The sequence below is a fragment of the Schistocerca cancellata genome, chromosome 1 (assembly GCF_023864275.1).
Source record: "Schistocerca cancellata isolate TAMUIC-IGC-003103 chromosome 1, iqSchCanc2.1, whole genome shotgun sequence".
Lineage (NCBI taxonomy): Eukaryota > Metazoa > Arthropoda > Insecta > Orthoptera > Acrididae > Schistocerca > Schistocerca cancellata.
In genome coordinates, this window is record NC_064626.1 from 1,147,472,706 (window position 1) to 1,147,500,341 (window position 27,636).

The 27,636-nt window shown below is 41.3% G+C and overlaps 1 protein-coding gene across 1 annotated transcript in view; it reads left to right on the plus strand.

Moving 5' to 3' along the window:
- Positions 1–27,636, plus strand: part of LOC126092962 (dnaJ homolog subfamily C member 8) — a 79,948-nt gene that overhangs the window by 20,812 nt on the left and 31,500 nt on the right. Inside the window, exons 2-3 of the mRNA XM_049908688.1 lie at positions 9,251–9,409; positions 23,728–23,794. Coding sequence (XP_049764645.1) covers positions 9,251–9,409; positions 23,728–23,794 — 226 coding nt within the window. The remainder of the gene's footprint in view (positions 1–9,250; positions 9,410–23,727; positions 23,795–27,636) is intronic.

The window sequence follows — 27,636 nt, forward strand, 5'->3', positions numbered from 1 at the left end:
GTGCTCTCCCTCTGTGCCCTGTCCTCCTCAACCTACGAAGGAGGAGGGGGGGGACAAGCGTCCCCTCCCCCGATGCTACCAGAGGTGCCATCTCCTCCCCCCCCCCCCCCCTTGCAACCTGCACCTGACCCCTTATTTGTTGAAGTCATCCCATCCTCATTGGTGATGCATGGTGACCCGGTGGCATGATTTGCTCCAGCCCGTTTGTCTCCTATTTGGAGACTGACTCAGTGCTTATTCAGTGGAACTGTAATGGATACTACTATCTCCTTACAGTTTTGCAGGCTGTTATTACCTTTGCTCAGCAGCGTGTCACTTTCCAGGAATCTCATCTTACTGGTACTCACTTAATAATCCTTCATGGTTTCTGTGCTATCTGTTGGAATGGGGTCAGCCCTTTGAGGGCGTACGAAATATATGGATCCCCTTCATACCACATAGGAAGCAGTTGCTGTCCGGGTCCACTTGGACTCTGCGTTCAGTGGTCTCCCTCCTGACAGGCCATCTACACCTGCTGCCCTAACTACCCTCCTTCAGCAATTCTCCCCTCCCTTCCTCCTCATTCAGGATTTTAATGCCTATTGTCCGTCATGGGGCAGTGCTTTTTCATGTAGTTGGGGCTTCTCGTTGACCTGTTTCTTATGGACCACGACCTGTGCCTTCTTAATGATGTTTCCTATACTTAATTTAGTGCCACATATGGCACTTTCTCTGCCATTGATCTTTCGCTCTCTTCCCCTCCCCTTCTTCCTTCCTTACACTGGTCATCACATGATGACCTATGTGATAGTGACCACCTCCTGTTGATTCTCTTATTACCTTCCCGCCTGCCGATGATCAGGTACACTGCTGGGCTTTCCACTGTGCAGATAGGGCCCTATGTACTTTCCGTGTTGTGTTTACACCTTCTTTGTCGGGTTGTATTGATAGTCATACATGATCTGTCGTATAAAATAATATGCATTGAAAGCATTGCCATTCCTTGTTCAACGGGCCACACTCGCCACCGGCCAGCTGCTTGGAGAACAGCCATTGCCACTGCCATCCATTATCATCGTCATGCCTTGCAACATTTTAAATGGCACCCGTCCGGTGCTGGTCTTATTACCTTAAAACATCTTCACGCCAAAGCCTGCTACTTAATCAAATGGAGCAAGCAGATGTGTTTGGAATGCTTTGTCTCCTCTAGGTTATTCAGTCCCTTTGTTGCGGGTGTGGGTTACACTCCACACCCTCCAAGGTAGTCAGCAGCTGTTTTCCATTCTGGGTCTTGCAGTTCTAGGTGGCCCTTGTACAGATCCATCAGTTTTATGGAATGCCTCATGACCCATTTTGTGATTGCATCAGCATCAGCCTCCTATCTAGCCACCTTACTCCTCCGGAAAAAGCAAGCTGAAGCTTCTAGCGTATGTTTTACCCCTTGTTAGGCGGAATCCTATGGCCCTCTCTTCTTCCCACCATTCTACCCTTCGCTCTTGATTCCAGCCATAACCAATGAATGCTTGAACACCTGTCCTCCATAGCATCATCTCCTCCAGGTGTTTAACCATATTTCACTCAAAGGCATTTTCCCCTCTCATGGTTCATGCCTGTGAACTCGGCAAGTATCCATCATCCCTTGACAGTTAATGCCCAGTCAGATTGACCAATGTCCCCTGCGGGTGTATAGAATGGATGGAGGTTTGTTGACTCAGTTGTGTCCTTGAATTTTGGGACGTTTTATTTCCTTACCAGTGGGGCTTTTGGGAGCCTCAGATTGATCATCTGCTTTGATTGGAAACCGCAGTTTGGCATGCCTTTTCTCAGAGACACCATCTTGTCGTCATTTTCTTCGATCTTCGTAAGGCCTGTGACACAGCTTGGTGCCATCCGTCCCTCTTACACCCCATGAGTGGGTTCCTCAGAGCCCCCTGTCAAATTTTATTCACCAGTTCCTGTCTGACCGGTTGTTCAGACTTCGGGTTGGCACAGTTCTCAGCTCTCTGCAGATGCAGGGGAATGGTTTTCTACAGGGCTCCTTATTAAGTGTCCTTTTTCTCATCACTATTAATGGACTTGGGGGTTCTGCAGGACTGCTGATCATCCCTGATCTGTAGGTAGATGTTTCTATATTTGGGCTAATTCCCACTTGGTTGCCTCTGCAGAACAGCAAATCCAGGATGCCATCTGGTGCACTTCCTGGTGGACACACTCATATGATTTTCAGTTCTCTCCCCTTCAGTTGAGTGTGGTGCATTTCCGTTCCAGTGCTACGGTCCACTCAGATCCAGAGCTCCTTCTTGACGCCAACACCTGACTGTAGTCCCCCAGTTCTGTTTCTTGAGACTTATTTTTGACAACAAGCTTGCTTGGCCCCCACATCCATCATATGAAGGTTGGCTGTTTTCGTAATTTGCTTCCTTGCCAACATCTCCTGGGGCTCAGATCATTTGATCCTTCTCAACCTTTATCGGGCATTAGTTCTTTCTTGTCTGTACTGTATAACCCAGTTCATCATCGTGGTACCCATTCAGCCACTGCACTAGCCCTGTCAATAGTCTTCTGGTTGACACTGGGATCCCTCCCGTTTCGGTTCAGCAGTCCCAGCTTGTTGTTTCCTGTGGCATCATTATCTGCTCTTTGCTGTTCACCCCTCCTAGTCTATTCTTTTTTGTGGCCTCGGGGCATCACTGACCCGCTGCTTGCCCCGAGGTGAGTTTACCGGTTGGGATCTGTGTTGTTTCTCTCTGCTGTGACTTCCATCTCCCCTCCTTGTCCTCTTCCCCACGTTCTGTGCCAGCCATGCCCCCTTGGTAGTTCCTTGTCTCTGGATTCGGATGGATCTATTCTGGGGTCTGAAAGCTTCAATTGTTCCAATGGTGTCCCATTGTTTGTTGCAAACACTCTTATCGGAGTTTCAGGATACCATCGTTTTTGCACAAATGGCTCTGCATCCGTTGATCATGTAGGATATGCCTTCATGTCTACTGTTAGCACGGAGTACCATCTCTTGCCTGCCGTGTGTAGGGTGTTGATGGTGGAATTGATGGCCATATATCAGGCCCTCTCTTTTATTAAATAGTCCTCCCTCAACCATGTTTGTTACACACAGACTGAATGAGTGGCCTTCAGGCTATTGCTCAGTGTTTCTCCTGCCACCTCTTGGTCTCTGCCATCAATGACCTTCTCGCCAATCTCGGTGATGCTGCTTGTTAGGTTGTCTTTTGGGTTCCCGGCCATGTGGGTATTCCGGATAAAAATGATATTTTAGCTAGGGCATCAGCCACCTAACCTTCATTCTCCGTGACATCTCTGGTGGTGGATTTATGGGTTTATGTCAAATCCCTTTTTTCTCAATAGTGGGCCACATCTCAGGAGGCAACCCCCCGCCCTGCCCCTCTTAACAAACTTTGTGCAATCAAAGAGACTCCCACCATGTTCTTCCCTCCACCTGCCCTGGTGGGAACCTATCATCCACTGCCGTCTTTCTATCGGCCATACTAGGTTGACCCATTGTATTTTAATCTGCAATTAGCTATCCCCTGTTTGTAATTGTGCTCCCCCTTCCTGGTAGTCCATATTTTGCTGGACTGCTGCTTACTTCTGGCCCTTCACACTAAGTATTCCCTCCCACCTTCCTTGTCACGGTTGTTGGAGGACAGCCCTCTCGTGATTCTCTGTCTTCAGTTTTCTTCTTGAAAGTGGTTTGTAATCCCAGGTTTAAGTCCTTGAAATTCCCTCGTGGAATTGGAGTACCTCACTTAGTGCTGGCATTAGTTATAGAGGCCTTGGCCTTGCCTCCATGCAGGTCAGATTCTCCATCCTTTTCCCCTGTGTTTTCTCTGGTCTTTTTTGCAGTTTAGTTCCCCCTCTCCTGGTGGTGTCCCTGTTGTCATGATCATGTTACGGTGTGGGGATTGTGATGGGTTTCGCGATGCTGGTGCTCAAATGCGTGTAGCAGTTTTGGTGCAGCCCTGCTCACAGTTTCCTCCCACCCCCTCCTCTTCTTTCCTCTTCCTGCTGCCCTGACGTTTCTTGTATCTTTGTTTGCCTGATTTCACTTCCTCATGACTGGACTGTCTTGCTTGTGTTGTTCTTCCTTTGCTTCCTGCCACCTCAGATTACGGTTCCTCATGGTTTCATGTGCTGAAGACAGTCAGTCCTTGGCCACGCATGGTAAATCCGTTTATTTTTCAGAAAGGTGTTGATGCAGTTGCTGGCCCTGTGAAATCCTGCTCTCATTTACGGAATGGCACTTTGCTTTTGGAGACTGCTTCTGATTCTCAAGCACAACAACTGCTCAGTGCCTTGCTTCTCCACGGCTACCCTGTTCGTGTCGAGGCCCGTAGAACTTTGAATTTTTCCCACGGTTTAATTTACACGGGCTGCTCGATGGTCTTGTTCTTTTAACAGCTCCACCCTTTCCTCTGTCGTGTGGGCCAACCTCCGACGGCTCTCTGGTACCAAGATCCTTTCCCCAATTTCTGTCCTGACAGTAGCAGATGATGTCATTGTGGACACTATTGCTCTCTCCAACATTCTGGGCCGCCAGTTCGCGAACGTTTCGAGCTCTTTGCACGGTCACCCTGTCGTCCTCTATTGGAAACGAGCAGAGGCGGCTCTCCGAATTGTGAGTGCTACAAGGCCGCCTTTACTATGAGGGAGTTACATCATGCTCTCAGTTCATCTCAATCCTCCACTCCAGCGCCAGACGCCTTCCACATTCAGCTGTTGTGGCACCTTTCTCCTGGGGGCAAGCACTTTCTGCTTAACATGTACAACCGCATCTGGGCAGAGGGCACGTTTCCCGGATGCTGGTGTGAAGTCACTGTCATATCCATACCTAAGCCCAGTAAGGACAAAACCTTCCTTTTAGCTACTGCCCCATCTCTTATCAGGTGTGTTTGCAAGGTGATGGAACAAATGATCCGTGCCCAGCTGGTATGGTGGCTTGAGTCTCACAATTTACTAACGAATGCACAGTGTGGATTTAGAGGGTGGCCTTCTGCAGTTGACCATCGTGTTACTTTGTCCACACGTCATGAATGGTTTTCTGCGGAAATCCCAGACTGGCCATATTTTTAGATTCAGAGAAGACCTGCAACACCTGCTGGAGAACTGGTATCATCCATACTCTTTACACGTGGGGCTTCCTTGGCCGCCTGCCCTGTTTCCTTCAGGCATTTTTACAAGATAGTTTTCAAGGTGCATTTGGGTTTTGCTCTGACAATGGCTTTCGCTTTTCCACTGCCAAAAATGTCTGTATGAATTTCTGGCAGCGCAGATGGTTTCTCTCACCATCTCTACACATTGGTCCTGTTGCCCTTCCATTCATTGAAATTACAAAATTCCTGAGACTCATGCTCAATAGGAAACTCTTGGTCCTCCCATGTATCTTACCTGGCAGCCCGCAACGCGGTCCCTCAATGTCTTAAGTTTCCTCAATGGTACTTCCTTGGGTGCCGATCAAACCACCCTCCTCCATTTGTACCTACCAATCCCTTGTCCATTTGAAATTCGACTATGGGTGAGTTGTTTATGCATCTGCATGCCCATCTCTCTTATGCTGTCTTAACACTATCCACCATCATGGCATCTGTTTGGCCACGGGTGCCTTTTACACCAGCCCGACTGAAGCTGCTGAACTACCACTGTCCTACTGCCATGTCTTTCTCCTCAGCAGGTACGCATGCCGTTTGTCTGCATGCGTGGCGACCCATCCTATGCCACCTCCTTTGATGATTTCTTTGATAGTCAGTATGGGGCTTGTCCTTCTTCTCTGTTACCTCCTGGAGTCCGCTTTCGGCACTTGCTGCAGCGGATTAACTTCACACTACCTGCACCTTTCCCGGTGGGTGTGAACCCTTCGCCACCTTGGCTTTGTGAAGTGACCCATGTTAACCTTGGCCTTCATTCACTTTCTAAGGACACTATGCCAGCCTCGGTCTATCACCTTCAGTTCCATGACCTTCGCATGGAACTTCGCGATAGTACCTTCGTCTTCAATGATGGCTCTCGGACTGACTGTGGGGTCGAGTGTGCCTTCGTCATCGGCACCTGTGTCTTTTGATATCAGCTTCCATTGCACTCCTCAGTATTTTCAGCTGAGCTCTTCTCTTTGTACCAGGCCACGGAGTACATCTGGCAGCACAGACTTTTCAATTGTGTCCTCTGCTCAAACTCTCTCAGTGCCCTTCACAGTCTATGTGCGCTGTACTCCGCCCATCCCTTAGTGCAGCGGGTCCAGGAAAACTATCAACTGCTCACTCTTGGTGGAGCCAGTGTGATGTTTCTGTGGGTTCCTGGTCATGTTGGTCCGCCAGGAAACGAGGCTGCTGATGCTGCTGCCAAAGCTGTGGTCCTAGTACTGCAGTCCGCAATTACTTATATTCCCTCCAGTGATCTCTTTGTTGCCGTCTGTCAGGAGGTGGTGTACCTTTGGCATCACCAGTGGTCCCCCCCTTCAGGGGATAAAGCTGCGGCTTATTAACCCTCTCCCAGCGGCTTGGACGACCAACTCTCGTCCCTCCCGCCGGAAGGAAGTTATTTTTTTTAGCCATCATCATTTGCTAAGTGGCGCTACCCCACCACTTTGTACACATTGCGCCTGATTTTTAAGTGTCCGCCACGTCCTGATGGAATGTCTATTTTTTGACCTTTTATGTTCCCGTTTGGGTTTGCCGTCTTGAGTTATCGACCATTTTAGCAAATGACGTGTGGGCTGTTGACCGCATTTTACTTTTTATCCTCCAAAGCAATATGGCAAAGGCCATTTGAGTTTTATTTTTGGACCTCCATTTCTGTATGGTGTCTTTTTTAGCCCTTTTTCCTCATGCCCATCTTTAGCTATCTTCTATTATATTAGTTGTGATTGACTTATAGTCGTTTTTTAACTCCTCTATGTCTTAATTCTGTAGTTTTGACTTGGGCGCGTATGACCCCAGTTGTTTGAGCACCCTAAAAGAAAACAAAACAAAACTCATTCCGTTGCTTCTGTATGCCAGGAGTGCCTATTACTGTGTCAACCACACAGGGAGTCTGTGTGATGATCAAACGGAGGTATGTTTGTACAACCCTCCTATGTGAATGATTTCGTAAATGCTAGAGTTTAAAACTTCAGCTTTCCTTTTGCTGTCTTCTCTTTCTGCTTCAGGGTGGTCAGTAAGTGACTGGTTAGAAGCCTTTGACCTCTTTAGCACTTTGACATGGGACCAAAATTTTCTTGGGTTCTCGGCAAGATCTTTTAGTAAGATATGACAGTGGTAGTTGTATGCTTTGTGTGTTGATCTTTTTACACACACCAGAATTTTACTAACTTTTGCCAGTTATCATTTGCATGTTCTTTTTTGAACCAAGAAGGCAACAGTTTCTGGTTCCTCAGCATATTCTCAATTTTGTTATTAAACCAAAGTGGTTTTTTTTTTTTTATCCTGAGTGCACTTCTTCAGCACATACTTCTCCAGAGTGTGACTTAGAATCAGTTTAAACTTGGCCCATAATTCCTCTACATCCATCATATTGAGGCTAAATGATGTTCTTTCATTGTCTTGAGTGGAATGCTAACAACTGCTGATCTGCTCTTTCAAGCAGAAATATTTCCCTTGCATGCTTGATGAGTATACTGTTGCTGTGAAGACATCATAACCACTAATCCCTGCTTGTGTACAGAATCATTGATACTGTCAGGCTTGTTTGTAGCTAATGTCCAAAATATTTCCATTGCATGTTAGCTATTGAACTAGCTGCTCACTTCACAAGACTGCCTGTCCATACCACCTGCAATGACTCCATCAATACTAGAAATAAGAATAATCTTCACAAGGATTTAAAGTCACATAGTCTTGTACAAAAAGGTGTGCATTATTCAGGAACACACAATTTTCAATAATTTGCCAGCAGTCATAAAAAGCTTAACAACCAATGAAATTCAGTTTAAGAGAAGCTTAAAGGATTTATTGCTGGCCAACTCCTTCTACTCCATTGCTGAATTTCTTAGTAAAACCAACTGATTTGTCTATAAGTACAACATAACTTCTGCACAATTTCAGTGCAGTAATGTGTTCACTGAAAATTTGTGTGTGTGTGTGTGTGTGTGTGTAAGTATAATCTAACTTCTGCACCATTTCAGTGCAGTAGTGTGTTCATTGTAAATAAGTATTACAGTAGTTGTATTACATGTTTATTACCTGATAAATAAATAAAAAACTTTTTTATTTTAAATTCAGTGCATTAGTATTTGTAAAATGACTCTTAGTGTTCATTAAAAAATGACGATCATTCCACTTGGGACCTGTGGAATGGTACATTAGCTTATTTGTTTTAATTGTAAATATTTGTCATGTATTGTTTTTCTGACATGTTCCACATCCTGGAGGATCACCTCACTACGGATCAATTGGAATGAAAGTAAATCTAATCTAATCTAATCTAATCTAATAGATCTCCCAGTCTGTACTTGATAGGTTAGTTGCCTGCAACTAATATTGCCTGTTCAGTGTATTTTTGCTTTACTGAGTGTAGACTTTCTTTGAATGCTTCAAAAACTGTTACAGCAACATAAGGTGACTGGTAAAAATGTCCAATAATTAACTTGAATTTACCAAGATATGTTACATGCTTTCAGATAATTTCACAGCATGGCTCAATTTCAACCTAATAGACACAATATTTCCATCTTCTGCAATGAACACTCCCCTTCCATGGTATCTAATCTCTTTTTCCAGTATATATTCCATACCTAGTTAAATATTTCATAGTTTCCTACTTTGGGTTTCGGCCAGCTCTCAGTCCCAAATTCCCTGGAGGGCAGAAAATTCAAGAACAATGTTGTAAGTACTTCAACTTACAGTTAAACTTTTGTCAGTAAACATGTCTTTACTTCATACATAGTTTGAACTCATTCTCTGCATTCGTCGGCAAGCATTCATCAGGGACCCTCAAAGTGCAACCTAGCCTTAAAAACCCTCATGTGCACTCAACAAGTCCTCTGTTACCTGAGTAGCTGCTTCTTTTGTGTTGCACACACATAACCTACAGTTTAACGTGGGCTCAGAGCTATGGTGCAACTCTGCATTTTTTCATCTTAACAATTTACTTCAGAGATGTGAGAAATAAGTGAAACATAAAAATCCTAGAATTGAGGAAGTATTTAACATCAGGCCTTTGGATTTTTAGTCTGGCACTTTACTATTAAGCCACTGAGTGCAAATTCCTGCGATTTGTATCATTGATTTAAGTTTATAAAATTACATGTTTTATTTTTATTTTATAGGTGAAGGAGATCGAAAAACGTGATGCTGTACTTACACCAAAGCAACAAATTGATCGCCTTTTGCGACCAGGGTCTACCTATTTTAACCTCAACCCATTTGAGGTTCTGCAAGTTGACTCTGAAGCCAATCTTGATGAAGTGAAGAAAAAGTACAAGCGTGTATGTATTTATATATTTTCGTGTTACAAGCTTTGTCAGTGGTAATGCCATATTTAGTAAAATGATCACTATTGCCCTTATGAATTTCCTGCATGTTAGGTCTATTCTGTTAATCAGAGAAAAATATAAAATAAAAAAAGGTCGCCCAGCTGTAAGCAGTTAATTCTTTCCCAGCCCTTTCTCAAATGCTGCAGCTAAGCCAGTTGAACATCATGTATGTTTGTTACTGTGTATTGTAAAGATTCTTTTAGATTTTTTGGAGTAATCCAGTAACCTTGTCATGAAATGGGGAGCCTAAGTTACAATTTTTTGGGGAGGTGTGTGAAGGGGAGGAATGTGAGTGAAATGCAAATTCAAGGTTGCGAATTTGGCACGGCATATGTCCCTCACCCCCCGGATTTCTGAGTGTCCCAAAAACTATCAAATGTCCACACTTTCAAGCTAATTTTCCTGTTTCATCATATACAGTTATCTTTATATCTTGAATAATTTGTCTGAAGTGAAGTGATTCAGTGAAGTAAACATTTATTCAATGTAATATTTGAAAGGGGATGATACATTGGTATAGGAATGACGATGCATAATAAGGGATAGGAACCTGATGAATTCTGTGAACCTAATATTATGAGTGAGTTGATAAAAAAATTAAGGAAATGTAGTGTGATACGAAGTTTGTCACAGTAATGCATTGTGAATGATTACAGGAACGAACTAAAAGAGTGTTAATATTGTGTGTCTAGCATGCGTGAGTCAGCGTCACCTGCTGTGCGTGGGCAAAGCATTTCCAGCAGCACTAAACCAGCGGGCAATGAAAGAAAGGACTCCCCCCCCCCTCCCACCACCACCATCCTCTCTCCTCTCCACTGTTTACATTCCTTTCAAAACTCCCTCTTCCCTTTCAAACTATCTCCTCCACTCCCCACTCAGTTGATAGCAAAGGCTAGAACAGTAACATGCAGTTGATTCACTTGTCAGTATCATGGCTTGAAATTAAGGTATTTGTGCCATCGAGACTTCAAATTTCCAAAATGTTGGAGATGGTATTGTCTGAGAGTTCTGTGTGTTTCATATGTAGTGCAAGTTTAAAGGAAGGTCATCTAGTGTTGAGGAAATAAAATGAGCTAAAACTCTAAAAGTGTCCAATGCTCCATTGGGAACTAGTGACAATGTTTCTTGAAATGTTTTGCTGAAGTTTATGTACATACAACATGCCAGAAGCTTTACAACAATCCTAAGTTGATGAGAACAACTGTTAAATGTGGAGACACACATGTGACAAGTTTAATTTCCACTGAGAAATTAAACTTCAAGAACAGCGTTTCCTACATGGAGAAGTCATAACAAAATAATTTCTTGATGCTCAGAGGAAAAAATTGACAGAAAAAGTGATACTATTATTACTGTCAAGGAGGAGTGGAACTCATACTGAAAGCTGCTAAAAGAAGTGATGAATGGGTGATGAAACTAAAGGAATGAATTAGAGGAGGCTGAGTTACTAGCACTCGACATGAGACAGCATCTGTTTTGCGTAGGATGGTATGAAAAGCAACATCCAAAGAACTTCCAAGTGGTGGTCATAGACAGTGTACCCATACTTGCTTATCTTGAAGAGCGTGCAGATTAGTGCCAGTTTTTACTTCCCATACTTTTTGACCTGATAGGAGGAAAAGCTTGATAGACTATAAAGAAATAACTGACTGACAAGTATGGGTATGACATACTCATCACAGACATTACATTAAAAAAATTGAGAATACTGTCCACAAGATCCTTACAAAAGCCTGGTATGAAGATACCAGTAAAATAAGTCCTCAGCATGAAAGGGTGTCAGTTGCGAAGGCAGCTGCTGATACCATTTAAGAAGACATTATATCACAAGTTTATGACACAGCTGCCCAAAAATGTCAACTGAATTCTTGAGTGATGTAAGATCTGTAATCATTGAGTCACGCAAACTGTTCTTGGAAACTTTCATCCTCACAAGTAAATGATCATTGTGGATTGTTATTGTACAAAGTGTGTAGCTCTTGCACATTCGGTAATATCATCGGTGTGGCCCCACTTTTTCTTTTAGTACTACATGGCATTGGAATGTAATTATATCACAAGTTTGTCAGAACATCTTGTTGAAATGCTGGAATTCATAGGACTTTCAGGTAGTTGGTAACTCCCAATAACTCAGTACCCAGAAGGAAGAATGCTTGAAATGTTGATCTGCTAATAAACTTGTACACCGGAATCCTCTTGTGCAGTTGGACACATTTGACAATCATGTGAACAACAAAGATTTATCAACAACTGTTATAAAAGAATTGAACAGCATTCATTCAATACCTAGAGGTATTACACCACTCAATACAGATGCTGCATGGCTGTATGGCAAGAGTTTGCTACTACCTGGATGGGTGGGTTCATGGAAGAGGCTACAAAAGACTTGCCATTCCAGAAAATTAAAGCGGTATGCCTACCATTCATAAACCACCTCCCATCTCAATGTGACACCATACTCACTCCCTTCGAATGGTGAACCAGAAATGTCAGGCTTATGGCCAGAAAACCTGCTTTGTCACATTCAACCGACCATTTTACTTTAAAGCAAAAGAGATCCTAAGCAACAGTAGTGATTCTGATTTAAATAATGTGGGTGTGAAATTGGGAGTACTTCAGCTAATAGTGTCATTTGTATTATTGACAATGTAATGGGGCGGGAGAGGGGGGGGAGTTGATTGAAAGAATTGTATGTGAATGTTTATGATTAAAACAGTATCGACAAGGTGATATCTGTCCATTCATATATCAAAGCTGCAAGGGGTTACACTTGTGCCTATCTAGCATTAGCACAGGAGGTGGTGAAAACAATTGCCTTGACAGCAGAAGCAATATTTGTGCTCAAAATATTCTGTCAGACTGTGACAAATCTACACTTTTACAAGTGTGTGAAAAAGACAATTCCAGATGATAATAACAAAATTCCACAAAAACTGGGTGGAATTGGTGACACAGTTCATTTGAGCCTAGAGGATGAGAGACTATATTTTGCATCTGACACCATGTAACAATTGCTCCTGTTCTTTCATGTTGCAGGCCACTTTTTTATGCCAAGTGTGCGCATCTATCTGCAGCACATCTTGGACATAGGCAAAAAGATGGATTCCACTGAATATTCAGTATTTACAGTTGATGGATCCTTCACCATCAGTTGCTCACAATAGTTCTGGTAGTGTGTGGTCACATTAGCAGTTCTGGTTGCGTGTGTGGTCACATTAGCAGTTCTGGTTGCGTGTGTGGTCACATTGAACAGTGTAAAGCTATGGAGATTTGTCCTGAGGCCTGGCGTAACTGAAGCTGTCCTTATCCAAAGGATATTGGGGAAGATGTACCTACAGAACATATGTGCAGTGCTTGAGAGCTTCTGCAGCATGAACTTGCAAACAACTGAGCAGCACGCAGAAATTAGATTGTAAATTACTCATTGAAGCTGATGCAAAGAAGCCATGTGACTGCTTTTTGAAGTACCCTCTATTTCGTGAAACGGATGTGATAATGTTCTTCAGCAGTGGAGTTGTAGGAGAAAAAAGGGTCAACTGTCTTACGGCCAGCGATATTGGGAAGAAAGCAATGTTGAAGGCTGTAGGTGAAAACGATGAGGATTTGATTTTCTTCACATAAGAGTTTTCACCATTCGCAATGTCTCTAGTCTTTTGCGGGAATGAAGAAGGCAATAAGTTCTTTTTGTATGCAGCATTCCAACCTGTCAATCTTGAGTCGTGAGGGAAAAATAAATTTGTTGTTGTAGGTGGTGGTTATCTCCTTCACAAAGTGGTGTGACCCTAGCACTCATCATTTGAGCTGATAGTTGCCTAATATGTACAATATCTCAAGGCATGGTACAGTCAGAAAATAGCTGTTTTGTTTGATGGTTATCCAACAGTGCCTGGCCAAGAGTACAAAGGACCCTGAACATAATTGCTGAGCTCAGGCTTATTCTTCTTTGGAAAGGATATTTGAGGAGACAATCACTTTTAATGTTTCCCAAGAAACTTTTTTGTCTGATGATAGAAACAAATATTTATCACAGCTGCTGAATGGGAAATTTGAGGCCAAACACAGGGAGGGGTTTGAGGCTGAAGAAGATGCTGGTGTGCTGATCATCACTATAGCTATCAGAAAGGCCTCTCATATTCAGGTTGTGGTTACTGCAGTAGAGGATGTAGACTTGTTAGTCATTCTCACTGGTCTCAGGAGTCCCATACGAGGTATCATATACCTTCAGAAGTGTTGAAAAGGCAAAATGCCAGATGTCTTCCATTCATCGACCGTGACATTCGTGGTCAATTGCTTCACCACTTTCACTCATACCTTCAGTGGGTGTGATTTCACGTCACGCTTCTTTGGACAGGAGAAACTGAAGTTGCTCCAGATACTACAGAAATATGTAGACCTTAAAGAGACAGCTGCAGTTTTTTCTAATCCAGCTGTGACAGCAGATGAAATATCTGAAGCTGGGGAAAAAACAGTCATTGAGTTGTATGGTGAGGAAAGACCCAGTCAACCCTCAGTTACCTGCGCTACCAGTTCTTCACAAAGGCTATAGCCAAGACCAGTTTCAACCTGGCCAGACTTCCTCCCACGAAAGGCGCAGCAAAGCTACATTTGTTTTGCATATACCACCTGGTGCAGCAGCAGGCAACAGCCAGTCATGCGAAAGCCTTCCTGAAATTATGGTAGATTTTGATTTCAACATCCAAGATTTGGACGAATTCAACAACGATGAGATGGATTGGCTGTTCAAACAAATCAAGGAACAATATCAGATATACTTCCATCAAGGTTTTGCCTTGGGGTAATCAACAAATATTTATGTTCCATTTCAGTACGTTCAGGAAGAGGAAAATGGCACTGGAGGAGGTGGATTGGCAGATTCGTTGGCCCTGGTCCTTCAAATAGGAGGAAACATCTTTAATTCAAATTTTGTGTACACTATTATTCACTTCATTTACACTTTTTGTGAACACGTGATGTAAATGTTTGCTAATTAAATTTTTATATGCTTTTTTTTTCCTCCCGTGAACACTGATGTCCCATCAAACATCCCCTCCACCACTCTTCAGAATGTTAATTGAATAAATGTTTACTTCACTGAATCATTTTAGAGATGTTATTGAAGATATAAAGACAACTGAATGTGATGAAACATGAAAATTAGCTTAAAATCGTCAAGTTTGGAAATTTTCCCAAACTTTGGAAAGCTGTATCTCAGAAACTATTAAGTCTTCTGCTCCTGTTTTGATCTCAAAGTGTAGCAAATTCGGTCTAGTTTAAAAATCTGTAGAACGAATGTTGTTTAAAATAAGCTCCTTCATGGTCAAAATGGGGAAAAAACTAAAAAGAGTCCAAAAACTGCAAAGTTTCAAAAGTGATTGGTGAGGGGGGGGGGCTTCTATGGTCAAAAACTTGGATTTTTCATCTCACATCCATTGCAAGGGAAAAAGAAGAAACCTACTACAATCACTCAATGCAACTTATGATGTGCTAGGTTACTGGATTAAAACTTAAATGCTAATTATTTTCTGCATCTTGTAAATAGCAACAGTGGCAATACATAAATTGTAATCTGATTTTTTTTAGATTTTACTCAACATGTTTGCATGCACAAATAATATACACAGAAAAAGTGATCTTGGATGTTTTTGTAATGGATATGTATTTTAAATTTGGTTGATTCGTTGATGCTGTTCTTAAATTGAAGCAATTTATTGGCAGACTTTTACTTCTGAAGAAAAAGGAAATTGGAATGTAGATTTGAACAGTCTTTAGAAGCCTATGCATTACTCCTGCTTCCACCAATATTGCAAGGATGTTATAAAGTCGATCTGAAGGTTTGCCACACACTGAAGGGATGGATGGCTGTTGAGGTGAAGGTCATTAGCAGCTAACCTCTGGGGAACCAACAGTGCATCAGTTGTACTAGGCTTAACCAGACAAATGGGGCTCTGACTGGGTGAACTGTAGAGATCACTAGGTGTTTGTGGGAACACCATGTAACCTCACAAACACAAAAGCAAATCTGTAAATGGTGCGGGTTGGCTGTTACAGGTCACAACATTGGTTATAGATCAAAATCTTTGAGAGTTACAAATTCTGTAATCTCAAATTATTTGTCATTCATAGTTGTAAATAAGAGAACCAACAATCCTTATCATTCAGTATTTAAAATTCAGGAACAAATAAATACTTTGAAATAGAAGACCATTCTCATCTGCTTGGTAACTGTCACCTATTAGCTTCAGCCTATGAATTCACTGACTCACTCAAAAAATTCTTCACAAATGTTTTCATGTTTTTAAAACAGCTGTACTTTCTTCTGCTTATATCTTGGTGCAGTTAAACTCTGCACAATATTATACTGTTATAATAAAGAAGCATTTACTGCTAATACTAAAAGTAACATAAAACAAATGGTATTCAAGAAGTCACCAGCAAATGGATGCTGCTGCTAGTCATCCAGTTGAGTTGTCGATTTCAGTTTCACGTCATGTCATGTGCTGCCTCTATCATATACGGTCTAAGATAACAACTTACTTGGCTGAACGAAGTCTTGCAATGAATACTCAAATGTCTTCGCTGATCTCAAACTTGTACCTCGAATAAAATAACAACAGTGATCGACATATACTACAATTAATAGTTTCTTGTTTTCTTACCTTTAAATAAGTGCCCAACACCAAAGCTTCTGTCTAATCATTCATATATTAATTACTCAAGGCCTAAAGTCAACATGTGACAAGGTCGCCTCATGGAATGTCTGTGGACTTGCGGGGCAGTGTGTTGTGCTCCAAAGACACACTATTGCTACATCCAAGCAGCTATTTCTACTCAATGATTCTTTTTAAATAGCTGTCATGTGCCGTCCCCAAATATTTTCCTCTCAGTGCACGTAAAAATAGAAAAGCTGACAACAGCTTAGATTTAATTCGTCCTATTTCCGCTCGGAGTATCACATGTCAGTAAGAACTACATTAGTATGCACATCACGCCCTTAGAGTCGCCCAAGACACTGTATTGCCCATGAAGGAAGGTCATTGTGTCCAGTGCCAGATTTCATTGTAAACAGCTTAAGCAATCACCCTGCTTGGAGCAGAAATTGTCACGTGTTTGTAAAGGAAAAGAAAATCCAAGAAATTAAAGTGACTAAGACAATTCCTTTTATTGAGAAGGAGAAAATTACACAGAAGGCCTTGCAACTCTTGCTTTCTCATCTTCCTTTGCATCCATTGTGTGAAAAGTGTGTTCAAAGACAGCACTACCATGGAAACACAAGCAATACGTATTGCATAAGCAAATATCCATGTAAATGTACAAACAGTAATGCCCATTGTATCAAGTCTGCAGCTACTTGTAAACTAGTTCCAACAGAGAATAGAGCAGAGAACATTCAACCTCAAAGCAACATAATCCATATAGTCTGGATCACTTTCTGTTTCAACCACTGCCAGGCTGGAGCATCTAATGAACCCTTCACTGAATGAAAGTTCATGTAGGCTCTTACCTCTTCACATGACGCAGCCCCAGGCCCAGCATCCATAACCAGATGATCCACCACTTGGATGTTACCGAGAGGCAGCATCTACTCAGGGTCTCCATCTGCATCTGGCTCATGGATGTCTTTGCCTTGCAGTGGCGAGACAATGTTGTTATCCATGTCCTTAAGCCCAGGAAGAAACCAACGACTCTAGACAGCTACTGACCAATTAGCCCCTGACCAACGTACTCTGTAAACTGCTCAAGAGGATGGTTAGCTTCAGATTATGTTGGGGATTCAAATCTAGGGGGCCTTTAGTCCCCTGTATCGCTGTGGCTTCCAAGGAGGACGATCTACAACTAATCATTTACTCAGACTGGAAACATCAATCAATAGGATTTTACTAACCACTAACACCTTTTTGGAGTCTTCTTTGACCTACATAAGGCATACAACATAGCTTGGTGCCATCACATTTTAGTTACCCTCCATGCCTGGGGCTTTCGTGGTCCCCTCCTGATTTTTATCTGTGAGCTTATATCCCTCCGGCTTTTCCAGGTTTGAGTTTGCATCTCACTCAGCACCCCTTGGACCCAGGAGAGCGGTATCTCACAGGGTTCTGTGTTAAGTGTCACATTCGTCCTCATCACCATCAGTGAACTTGTACCACCTGTTGGCATCTGGTTACCCCAACGTTGTATGTGGACAGATTTTTGCATCTGGTGCCTCTCACACTCAACAGCATCTGCTGAGTGCTGGCCCTCAAGGCACCATATGGCAGGCTTCTGCATGGACCCTCTCACGTGGCTTCAGGTTTCTCTCTCCAAAAAGCGAGTTACGCGCATTTGCCTTCGCCCCCCAGTACACCCCAATCCAGAACTTTATTTAGGCAACCAATGCCTAGATATTGTAGCACAGTCCCATTTCTTGGGCCTTATACTCTATCAAAAGCTGACATGGCTGCCCCATATTCGCCGCCTGAAGACTATCCACATGCGGAAGCTTAATGCTGTCTGTCTCCTGGGTCACACTTCTTGGGGTGTAGATCGTGCTACTCTTTTCCATCTTTACTGTAGTCTGGTTTTGTCCAGACTAGATTATGGTAATTAGGCTTATGGCTCAGTCACCCTTTCCACTCTGAAAATACTTGACTCCGGACTGACCTATTCCAGGGTCTGTCACGCCTTTGGTCATCTGGCGTCCTGTGCATTCAATCCCTGCGGAGTTATAGGGTGCTACCATCTTCTACACTTAGGCTGATAGATAAGATGGGATATGCTTTCATGTCTCCTATTGGCATAAAACACCATTTATTGCCAGGATTATGTTGTGTGTTCACAGCAGAGCTGCTTGGCATTAACAGGGCCCACCATTTTGTTACCTGGGCCTCCCTCCACAGTGTTTTGATAAGTACCGACTAAAAGAGCAGCTTGCAGGCTACAGACTGACACTACTGTCGTCATCCTTTGGTCTCTTTTTATCCTTGACCGTCTCTCTGCCCTTGGCCATGCTGCCTGCTCAGTTGTCTTTCTGGGTCCCAAATCATGTGGGCATCCCAGGGAATGGAACTGGCTGACCGTTTCGCTAGAGAAACAGATACTGACACCCCCTTCTCTCACTTGGTTCCAGCTGCAGATATGCAGATCTACATCAAGTCTCTCTGCCTGACAGTGGAATGACATCTGGTGTGCTGCTATTCTCAGTAATGAACTCCACACAATCAAGGAGACTACTGCAGTTTGGCACACTTCCTTCTGCTTGTCTCAAGAATAGTCCACTGTCCCATGCGGTCTACACATTGGTCATGCCAGGCTCACTCATTGTTTTTTCTCACGTAATGTGTCATACACACAGTGTGGCTGTGGACACAGGCTGACAGTATCCTGTATATTGGTGGATATCCCCACCTCTTTTGGCCCTTTGTACTACGTATAGTCTCACAGATCCCTTATCTTTAATGTTAGCAGATGATTCACGAATGGTTGAACTAGTCTGCTATTTTCTTTGTGAAAGTGGTTTATTTTCAGATATAATGTTTGGCTGTACTCCTGGAGCAGGGGCAGGGTGGTTGTGGTTGGTTCTTCTCTTCAGTTTTCTCGGTCTGGGACCCACGACTACTTCCCCGAGCAATTACTGCTATTTTGTCCCTTTGTTTTTCCAGTTTTTGTGTTTGGTCTATCCTTTTATGCCTTCTAATGTGCGCGTGTTTTAACTTCCTTGTTTTATGGTTTGACACTTCTGACTGGATGTGTCCACTTTTAGCAGACCCTCTCTCTTCTGGAAGTAACTTTGGAATCTCAGGACTGGTGAACACACAGTTTAGTCCCGTAACCCCTTCTCAGTTCATCAATCAATCAATTGCAGAAGTGGGTATTCTCCCTCTACAAATACGACGGAACCAACTCTAGGTTTCTCACACAAATGCCATTGAACGATTCCCTGACCATCCCTTGTATCCTATCTTCTAATACCTACCCTTGGGTGGGTTTGCCGGTTGGCATGTGTCTCACTTTCCTCTGTTGGGATCTCCACTCCCTGGAATGTGCCCTGTGTATTCTTCCTGCACCCCACCTTGGGTGGTGCCTCGACCATAGATCAGGACCGACCTATTGCAGGGTCTTCTACAATGGTGGTTCTAAGATGATAGTGGCATGGAACACCATTTACTGCCAGGATCATGTATTATGTTCACAGCAGAGCTGCAAGCCATTAACAGGGCCCTCTGGTTTGTTACTCAGGCCTCCCTCCACATAGTTTTAATATGCACTGGCTCAATGAGTAGCCTGCAGGCTACAGACCAATGCTACTCTCGTCACCCTTTGGTCTCTGCTATCCATGACCTTTTGTCTGCCCTTGGCCATGTCACCTGCTCAATTGTCTTTCTCTGGGTATCCCAGGGAATGGATTGGCTGACAGTTTGGCTAGAGAGGCATATTTTTACTCCTCATTCCCTTGCATGATTCCAGGTGCAGATATGCTGATTCACAGCATACCTCTTTTCAGATTATGCTTATCCCTTACGGATATTTTAGAACTGTGACTGTATATTGAATGTAAATAAGTTATACAGAACTGCAACCAGTCACTTTTTTGAATAATTATATTTTATTCCATGAACTTGTTTTTGTGTCTTTTCAGGTTCATCTTCAAATGGTTTCAGGAAGTTACATCATTACTGCTAGCTTAATGCTGGGTGCTGGCTTGCAACAGTATAGGCGGCTTTTTTCGGTTAGTGTCCATCTGTCTGCCTCCATTTTGATGTCCAGTCACATCGTGCTTTTGCTATCTTGGCTGACATACTTTGACTCGTTATTTTTATTCTGATATAATTTGGAGTCACGTTTTCTGAGAGAGACTTTTTGTTAAATCTTATTGCAAGGATGGCTGTCACCAGCCAGCACCCAGCATTATGCTAGCAGTAATGATTTAACTTCTTGAAACCATCTGAAGATGAACCTGAAAAGGTTCAAATACCAGTTCATGGAATAAAACATGATTATTCAAAAAAGTGACTGGTTGCAGTTCTGTATAACTTGTTTACAAACCTCTTTTCGCCCAAAAGTCAAATGACATTTGGTGCACTACTGCTCTCAGTAACAAACTCTGCACAATCAACGTGACTACATCAGTTCGGCACTCTTCCCTCGCTCCTATCGGTAGGAGTCCTCTGTCTTATGATGTCTACACATCGATCATATTAGGCTCACACATTGTTTTCTCTTGCGTAATGTGCCACCTCCACAATGTGGTTGTGGAGTCAGACTGATTATCTCCCATATATTGGTCAAATGTCCCCTTCTTTTGGCCCTTCATACTAAGTATAGCCTTCTAATTTCCTTGTCTTTAAAAATTAGCAGACAATTCATTGAATGTTGAATTGTTCCTCAGTTTCCTTTGTGAAAGTGGTTTTTATTTTCAGTTACAAGGTTTTATTTTCCTCCTGGAGCAACAGCAGGGTGATTGTGATTGGGGCCTCTCTTTGTGTTTTGTAGGTGTGGGACCCATTGCAACGCCCCCGTGAAAACGCTGCTCTTTTATCTCTTTGGTTTTCCAGTTTTTAGAGTTGATGTACCCTTTTATGTCTTTTACTGTGTGTATTTTTAGCATCCTCGCTTTGTAGTGTGACCGCTCTGACTGAATCTGCCCGCTTTTTCCAGATGCTTCTATTTTACTCGTGTAACGTTTGAATTGTGTGACTGATGACCTTGCTGTTTAGTCCCATGACCCCCCTCAATCAAAAAAACTCCATTTACTTATATTTGTGAGTCAATGTGAGCTACATGCCATCCACTGCTAGTGATTGTGTGAAAGTTAACCAGGAACAAGAGATGAGTATGTGCAGACTGATTCTTAGATTTGAGAAGTTCCTAGTGAACAGCAAAGCTCATCCATCCCATTAAATAAGCTTACCAGGACAGCCACAAGAGACAATTAGTATGTTTTATTTTTACCAGTTTCACTTTATAATTTTACAATAGCATCATCAGAAACAGAATTCACAGTTTGAAATATATTAGCTGGCTGATTACTTTAAACTCTAAATTACAGAGCTGCTGATGATGCTCTTTTAAAGTCATAGAAGAAAGCCATAAAAATTACATATACTAGTTGTGACTTGCAGGTGTCCTGATAAATTTGATTTCAACAGTCACTGCATTCCTTGCAAGCAGTGTCTACTTTAGCTGCATCCTATTAATGATAAATCTGGTCAGTAGATCGCTGCATTAAGTAGGCTAGTGTTTTGACTTGGTGCACTGCAGAAAAATCCTGGAGTACTGTATTAATGGAAGAGGGAACTATAAAGGTTTGGGAACCACTGCTCTATGTTAAGGGAGGAACTTTTGTAAGGAGAAACAACTTGAATGCACATTTTGCAATGCTTCCATTGTGTATCAGACATTTTATTTCCATGACTGGTGTGAAAGGTCAGCTCAGCTTCTTGTGAACAACTGCCATTTCCTCCAGGTGTGTGGGGTTTTTCAGTCATGATTGTCAAATTCTTGTGTTATTTTCACCTTCTAGTTTCCTGGTATATTGCCTCAGTGTTCTGGGCAGTACATGGTGAACTACCTTCTCTTAGTGACATCATTCAGAAAGAATGCTTGATATATCATCATTAGCTTCACATTGAGTCCTGTGTGAAACTATATCAGCTTCTACAATATTCAAATTCGCCATTTGATACAATATAAATCTGTATATCTGACTGCAGTCTTCCTTCATACATGCTTTATGCTTCATTTCTGTCAACAAGTGATGTGGCTGCTAGTAGTCACCAAAAGCTTTATCAGTGAATGAAGCTTTGCAGGGAATGAAGTTCAGCCCTGTACTGCTATGTTGAACTACAATGAAAATTTATGTGGCTGTCATAATGTGTGTTATTGCATAGCTTACTGGATGCTGTGATAGTTTAGGCTCAGAACTAGTCATTAAGTGATAAAGGAAAATAATGTTGCAACTTCAATGCTTCTGTGCAATTTATTGCATAATTTGAAAGTGTGTTGACAGTTTCCAACTAGTATGTTTCGCAGCTATAGATTGTTTTCAGCCATTTTTGTCCTGTTCTGTCAAAGTGAAAGGAGACTGTGACCAGTGTCTGCCAAATACAAGAATGAAGGAAGTGCAGTTAGTGGATGTTGGATTAAGCAGATGGGACTTGATGCATTACATCTACATCTACATACATACTCCACAATCCACCATATGGTCCTACAAATTGCAAGGTCTAGGGCTCAAGATTTAGTCAGTTCTAGGATGTTTTGGCATGTTGCTTCTGGCATGAAGTGTGAAAAATGTCAGATAGCATCTTGGCTAGAGCCCCTCCCCTTATTTTGTTGAGTCAGATCAAAGGTTGGAGAAAGGCAATATCATAGCAACAATTCTGATAGGGCTGTCATTAGTAAAGCACTCTTGTGTTTTAAAGCAGCATTTGACTTGGACAGCTTTACTTTTAAAGAGCAATGTACAACCTGTGTTGGGGTTCTTATTGCGTGAGGCTCATTCCATGGTTATGGACCTAACATTTGCAAAGTTTACATTGAAGTATTAACATGAAAATAAGATATAGACCTGAATATGACTTCATACTGTGAAGATTTGATGATAGCAGCTGTGTTGATTTGCCAGTAAACAAAGGAACAGGAAGTGTTACAGACATAACAAAATGTTCATTTTTTTTATACCTGTGATGAGTGAGCTTCTTGATTTCCTCTTTTCTGTGTGCAATTGAATGGAGGTTGTGGTGATCTGAAGTACCTGGTCCTCCAAATTTTTTCATAGTAATCAGAATCACCTACTGAATTAAGAGAGCAGTGTCATTAGTGAAAGAAAAACATTAAATCACATCACAAACAGAGGTGAACTTCCTTCTGTATAGACACTCTGTCATTGGATGAATCTTCTAGAATTTGGAAATTTGAATTTTGGAATCATTGGCAGGAGGGGAGAATCTAATCTGAAATATGCATTCAGTGACTAAATCTGCTACAGGACAGTGGATGGTATACAGGTGGGAACAAAGCTTGGGTAGGGGCTCTGGATGTACCCAATTTTTTTAATCCTGGTAGTTCTGTTTGAGTTGCCCTGAAATTTAATGGAAGCAGCCATTTGTAATTTTGTTGGGTAAGTTACTAATATAAAGTATTTTAAAGACATTAGATCAGAACTGATGCTAAAGTTGCATTGTTTGAATATACTTTCGTATGTTCATCAGGTCATCTCTGTGTCAATTTGGTTGTCAGATTATTTCTTCAGTAAAGTATGAAGTGCTAAAAGTTTAATAAAATTTAACTTTCAGCTGTCCATATTGGTTCATCCAGACAAGAACCCAGATGACCAAGAACGTGCTCAGCAGGCATTTGAAAGTGAGTATTCAAGTTAGAGAATTATTTTGTCAAAAGTAGTTGGAGGAAGGTGATGTTCGTTACTCACTTAGTGTTTTAAGATTCTTGTACACAGACCTTCGAGCGTGAATTTTTGAAGCCAACGTCTATAAATTGTCTTTTTGTACTGCAGTAACCAGTATAACTAATAATACGCTACTCATTGTATTTTAATCAGAGGCATCATTGTTACTTAATTTGTGGCTGAAACCAAAGCTGATTAACATATTCAGTAACACTGGGTAAATGTGCTGCTATTCTGTCTCTACTGTACTGTTGTTTTTGTCTATAAATATGAAGAGGGGGCAAGTGTATATAACAATTTCAGTTATTGTTCTCTCCCATATTGTTGTTGACCATTTTTGATGTGTTTGTATAATTATTTTTTGTTTGGGGTTTGGAGATATCTTTTCCGTAGCAATTTTTCAGGATGACAGTTTCATTCTATTTTAATAAAAGTTGATTTTATGAAAAAAACAAGGGTAATTCTCATCTATTCAGTTAGCATAGAGTAATCTTTAGACAGGTTAGGACAAATTTGTTTCGAAAAAAGTAGCTTTCACTTTTGTCACAGCATACACAATAATATGAATAATAAATGCTGAAGCGGTTGGGGGGGGGGGGGATGTAGTCTGTGGTCTTTAAAAAAAGTTGTTCATATTGGAGGGGAACTGAGATGTGGCAAAATGTCTGATGAGACTGGTGGCCAGGGGGTGGGAGGTACTTGCAAAGTCTCTTTTTGGGAGAATATTTTGTGAGTGAGCTAATGTGATAATACATTACCTACAAGAAGCAGTATTAAATTTAACTCCCAGTATTGTCATTTGGAGAACATTTTAGTGAGACAAATAGTGCTCTCTTGGGTGGATAATGGCAACACATTCATTAACTCTCTATCTGCTGCAGACAAGCTCTTTGCATTTTGTGCTGAGGCTGCTTTTGTCATGGCTTTACTGCTCACCAAATGCTGATGCCTTTGCTGAAAGAGGGTGTTCTGGCTTATCTGAAATACTTGTCATTTGATCTTTTGAAAACTGTTAGGTGGAAAAAAAATAGATTTTTACACATCTTACAGTCTGATATCTTCACTCGATAAAGAACTGAATTTCCTTTCGTTATGCATCATACTTACTGTGCTGCATCAGATTAATTAAAACAAGGCACAAATTTTTAAGAGTTTGCAGAGGTAAAAATGCATTGTGAAAATTTTGTGTATGGGCAATTTTAGTTTATACTTTGTAGTGTATAAAATGTAGATAAGATACGAAAATTTTATTTAAAATTGAGAGCAGAATGATGTCTCATTTTGTTCTCTATTTATTGGGTTTTATATCCAATGTCCATGCTGACTTGCCTGCTGCTATGAAATACTTACCATCCATTTTCAAGAAGAAACTAGTGGGAGACAAAATTTGAATTTTATGCATCTTATGGTCTGATATCTTTGCTTGATAAAAGACTGAATTTGTTATCATTTATGCCATAGTTACTGTGCTGCAGCAAATTAAGTAAAATATTGCATGAAATTTTAAATATTTTGCAGAGTTAAAAAACGCATTCTGTAAACTTTGCATATGGTTGATTTTAGCTCATACATCGAAATGTAGACAAGGTGTCACATTTTATTTAAAATTGGGAGCAGGACATCATCTCATTTTTGTTGAGTTACTCAGTTTTGTGTATGAGGGAAGGTCGTGCCCATTCATGTCCTTGATGCCAATAGTCTTGTCTCATAAACAATTAAAAATATCGAAACAAGGTTCTCGGCAAACGATAGCATGCAGTGAGGCACATATGTTGTATGATAAATACTGAAAACTTTTGTATTCAACTAAATATGGAAGTAACTGATCAGCAACAGTGAGAACTTGGGGAACGGTGTAGCGGGGTGTGTGTGCATGCACACAGCAGCGAAAGGGTTAAAAATTAAAATAACAATATGGGTGTTTGATGTGCTGTAGTAATGTGCAGTCTCTTTATTCTGTTTATATATCATTATTGTTAAATGCATACCTACATCTTCCTGATGATGTGCTGCACAATTTTTATGCTATAATTGGTTTCATGATACACTAAGTTCTTTCTCTTTAAAATATAGAGATGTATACGCAGTCCCCTTTACATTTTTGGTTTCTGTGGATCCGTTGTGGCATTGAAATAAATTTATTTATACTTTGTTTGCATTTTTGATTCAGGTATTGCTTGCCAAACTTTTCTTGGTTGTTGAACTCTGTTCAGTTGGTGTGTGCCAGAAGACCTGTGTCAGTCTAGTCACTCCCAGCCTTACATATCTTTCCAATAGTGATTATGTAGAGCTTGACTCATTGTACCATTAGTTTTGAAATGATGAAATAATTCAGAGACATCTCGACAGATGTTACCTTGATTTCTTGGAGAGGGAAGAGTTTCATTTTGTAGTGGTATACCCCTTCCAATTATTAAGCAAAAAACACAGAGTTGTTTGAAAAATAGTGTATTACATATCTGACATAGCTCGGGTTTGGGGGAGAGGATTGGGCAAACAATATTTGTGTTTGAAGAGGCTCAAGATTTTCTGATACGGTGAGGTGCTTGATACAATATCAATGTGGTTTGAACAATTGCATGACATTTCACTCGTGTGGTGCTAGTTTGAGGGATACATATGAAACTATGAACTAGCCACCACAACAGTGTATTGCTCTGCTTAAAATTTTACAATTTTGTGAAACACATGAGGAAGTAGGACTAAATTTTATCATCATACAAACTTGTTGTATTTGAATAGGTTTGCAATAAAAGTTCTCATCCATGTATGAATACTGCAAACAGCAGATTGCAAATTGATGCAGCTTTTTAACTAAAGGTAACATTCAAAAGTGGAAATTTTCTTCAAAACCCATTACTTGATTCTGAACTGAGAACAATATTTTATTCGGTTATGGAGCACTAATGATTTACTAAGTGAATTGCAAATGAGAGATTCAGTTGCTGTTTGTGTAGTAGAATACTGATAAAAACATTACCAGCTTTTAATCGGCTTTAGAACCTGATAGTGACATTCAGATGAAACAAGAAGAGAAATTAATCCAGAATTAAATGTCTGGCAATCATATTAAACAGACTGTAATTGGTGTTGCAAGAATAAATTATAGCAGCAAGACCCATTGTGGAGATAGTGCCAACTGATGTCAGTAGATGACGATGAGCGAAAGTTAGAGATTTGGACTGATTCATGATTTTTATCCTTTATTAATATATTAGTTACTACTGTTACATATGATTTGCACCTTAGAAGACGTTGCAGTCTGTTTTTCACAGTTGCTCAAGCACAGCACTATGGAAGGCTTGGAGGGGGAACAGCTTGGTTGAGAACTAGAAGAGTGCGGGGAGGGGAGGGGAATAGTGTGTGGACAACAAATTACGTTGTGCTACCAACCATGGGAATCTACACGGCATACTGCTGCTTTTTAGGAATGTCTACCGCATTTAAACTGCAGTGTGCATGAGTAGAGTTGTATTCGGAATTGGATTTACTTTAAAATTGGACAACTATTCAACAACAGTAGGTATTTTTGCAGAAGACAGTAAGAGTCTAGATTGGGGCCAGCGGCATACTTACACATTCCATGCTACAGTGTTGTTGACGCTCAGTGTAATGTGTGATGGGAACAAAAGGGGGTATGTCAGCTATTGGTCCTATGTAGCCAATGAGAGTGCAGCAGGCAGATAAGTTTGCAAGCAAGAAACATTGTAACTTTCGTTTTTTTTTTTTTTTTTTAAAGAGTAGATTTACTTTCATTCTAATTGATCCATAGTGAGGAGGTCCTTCAGGATGTAGAACA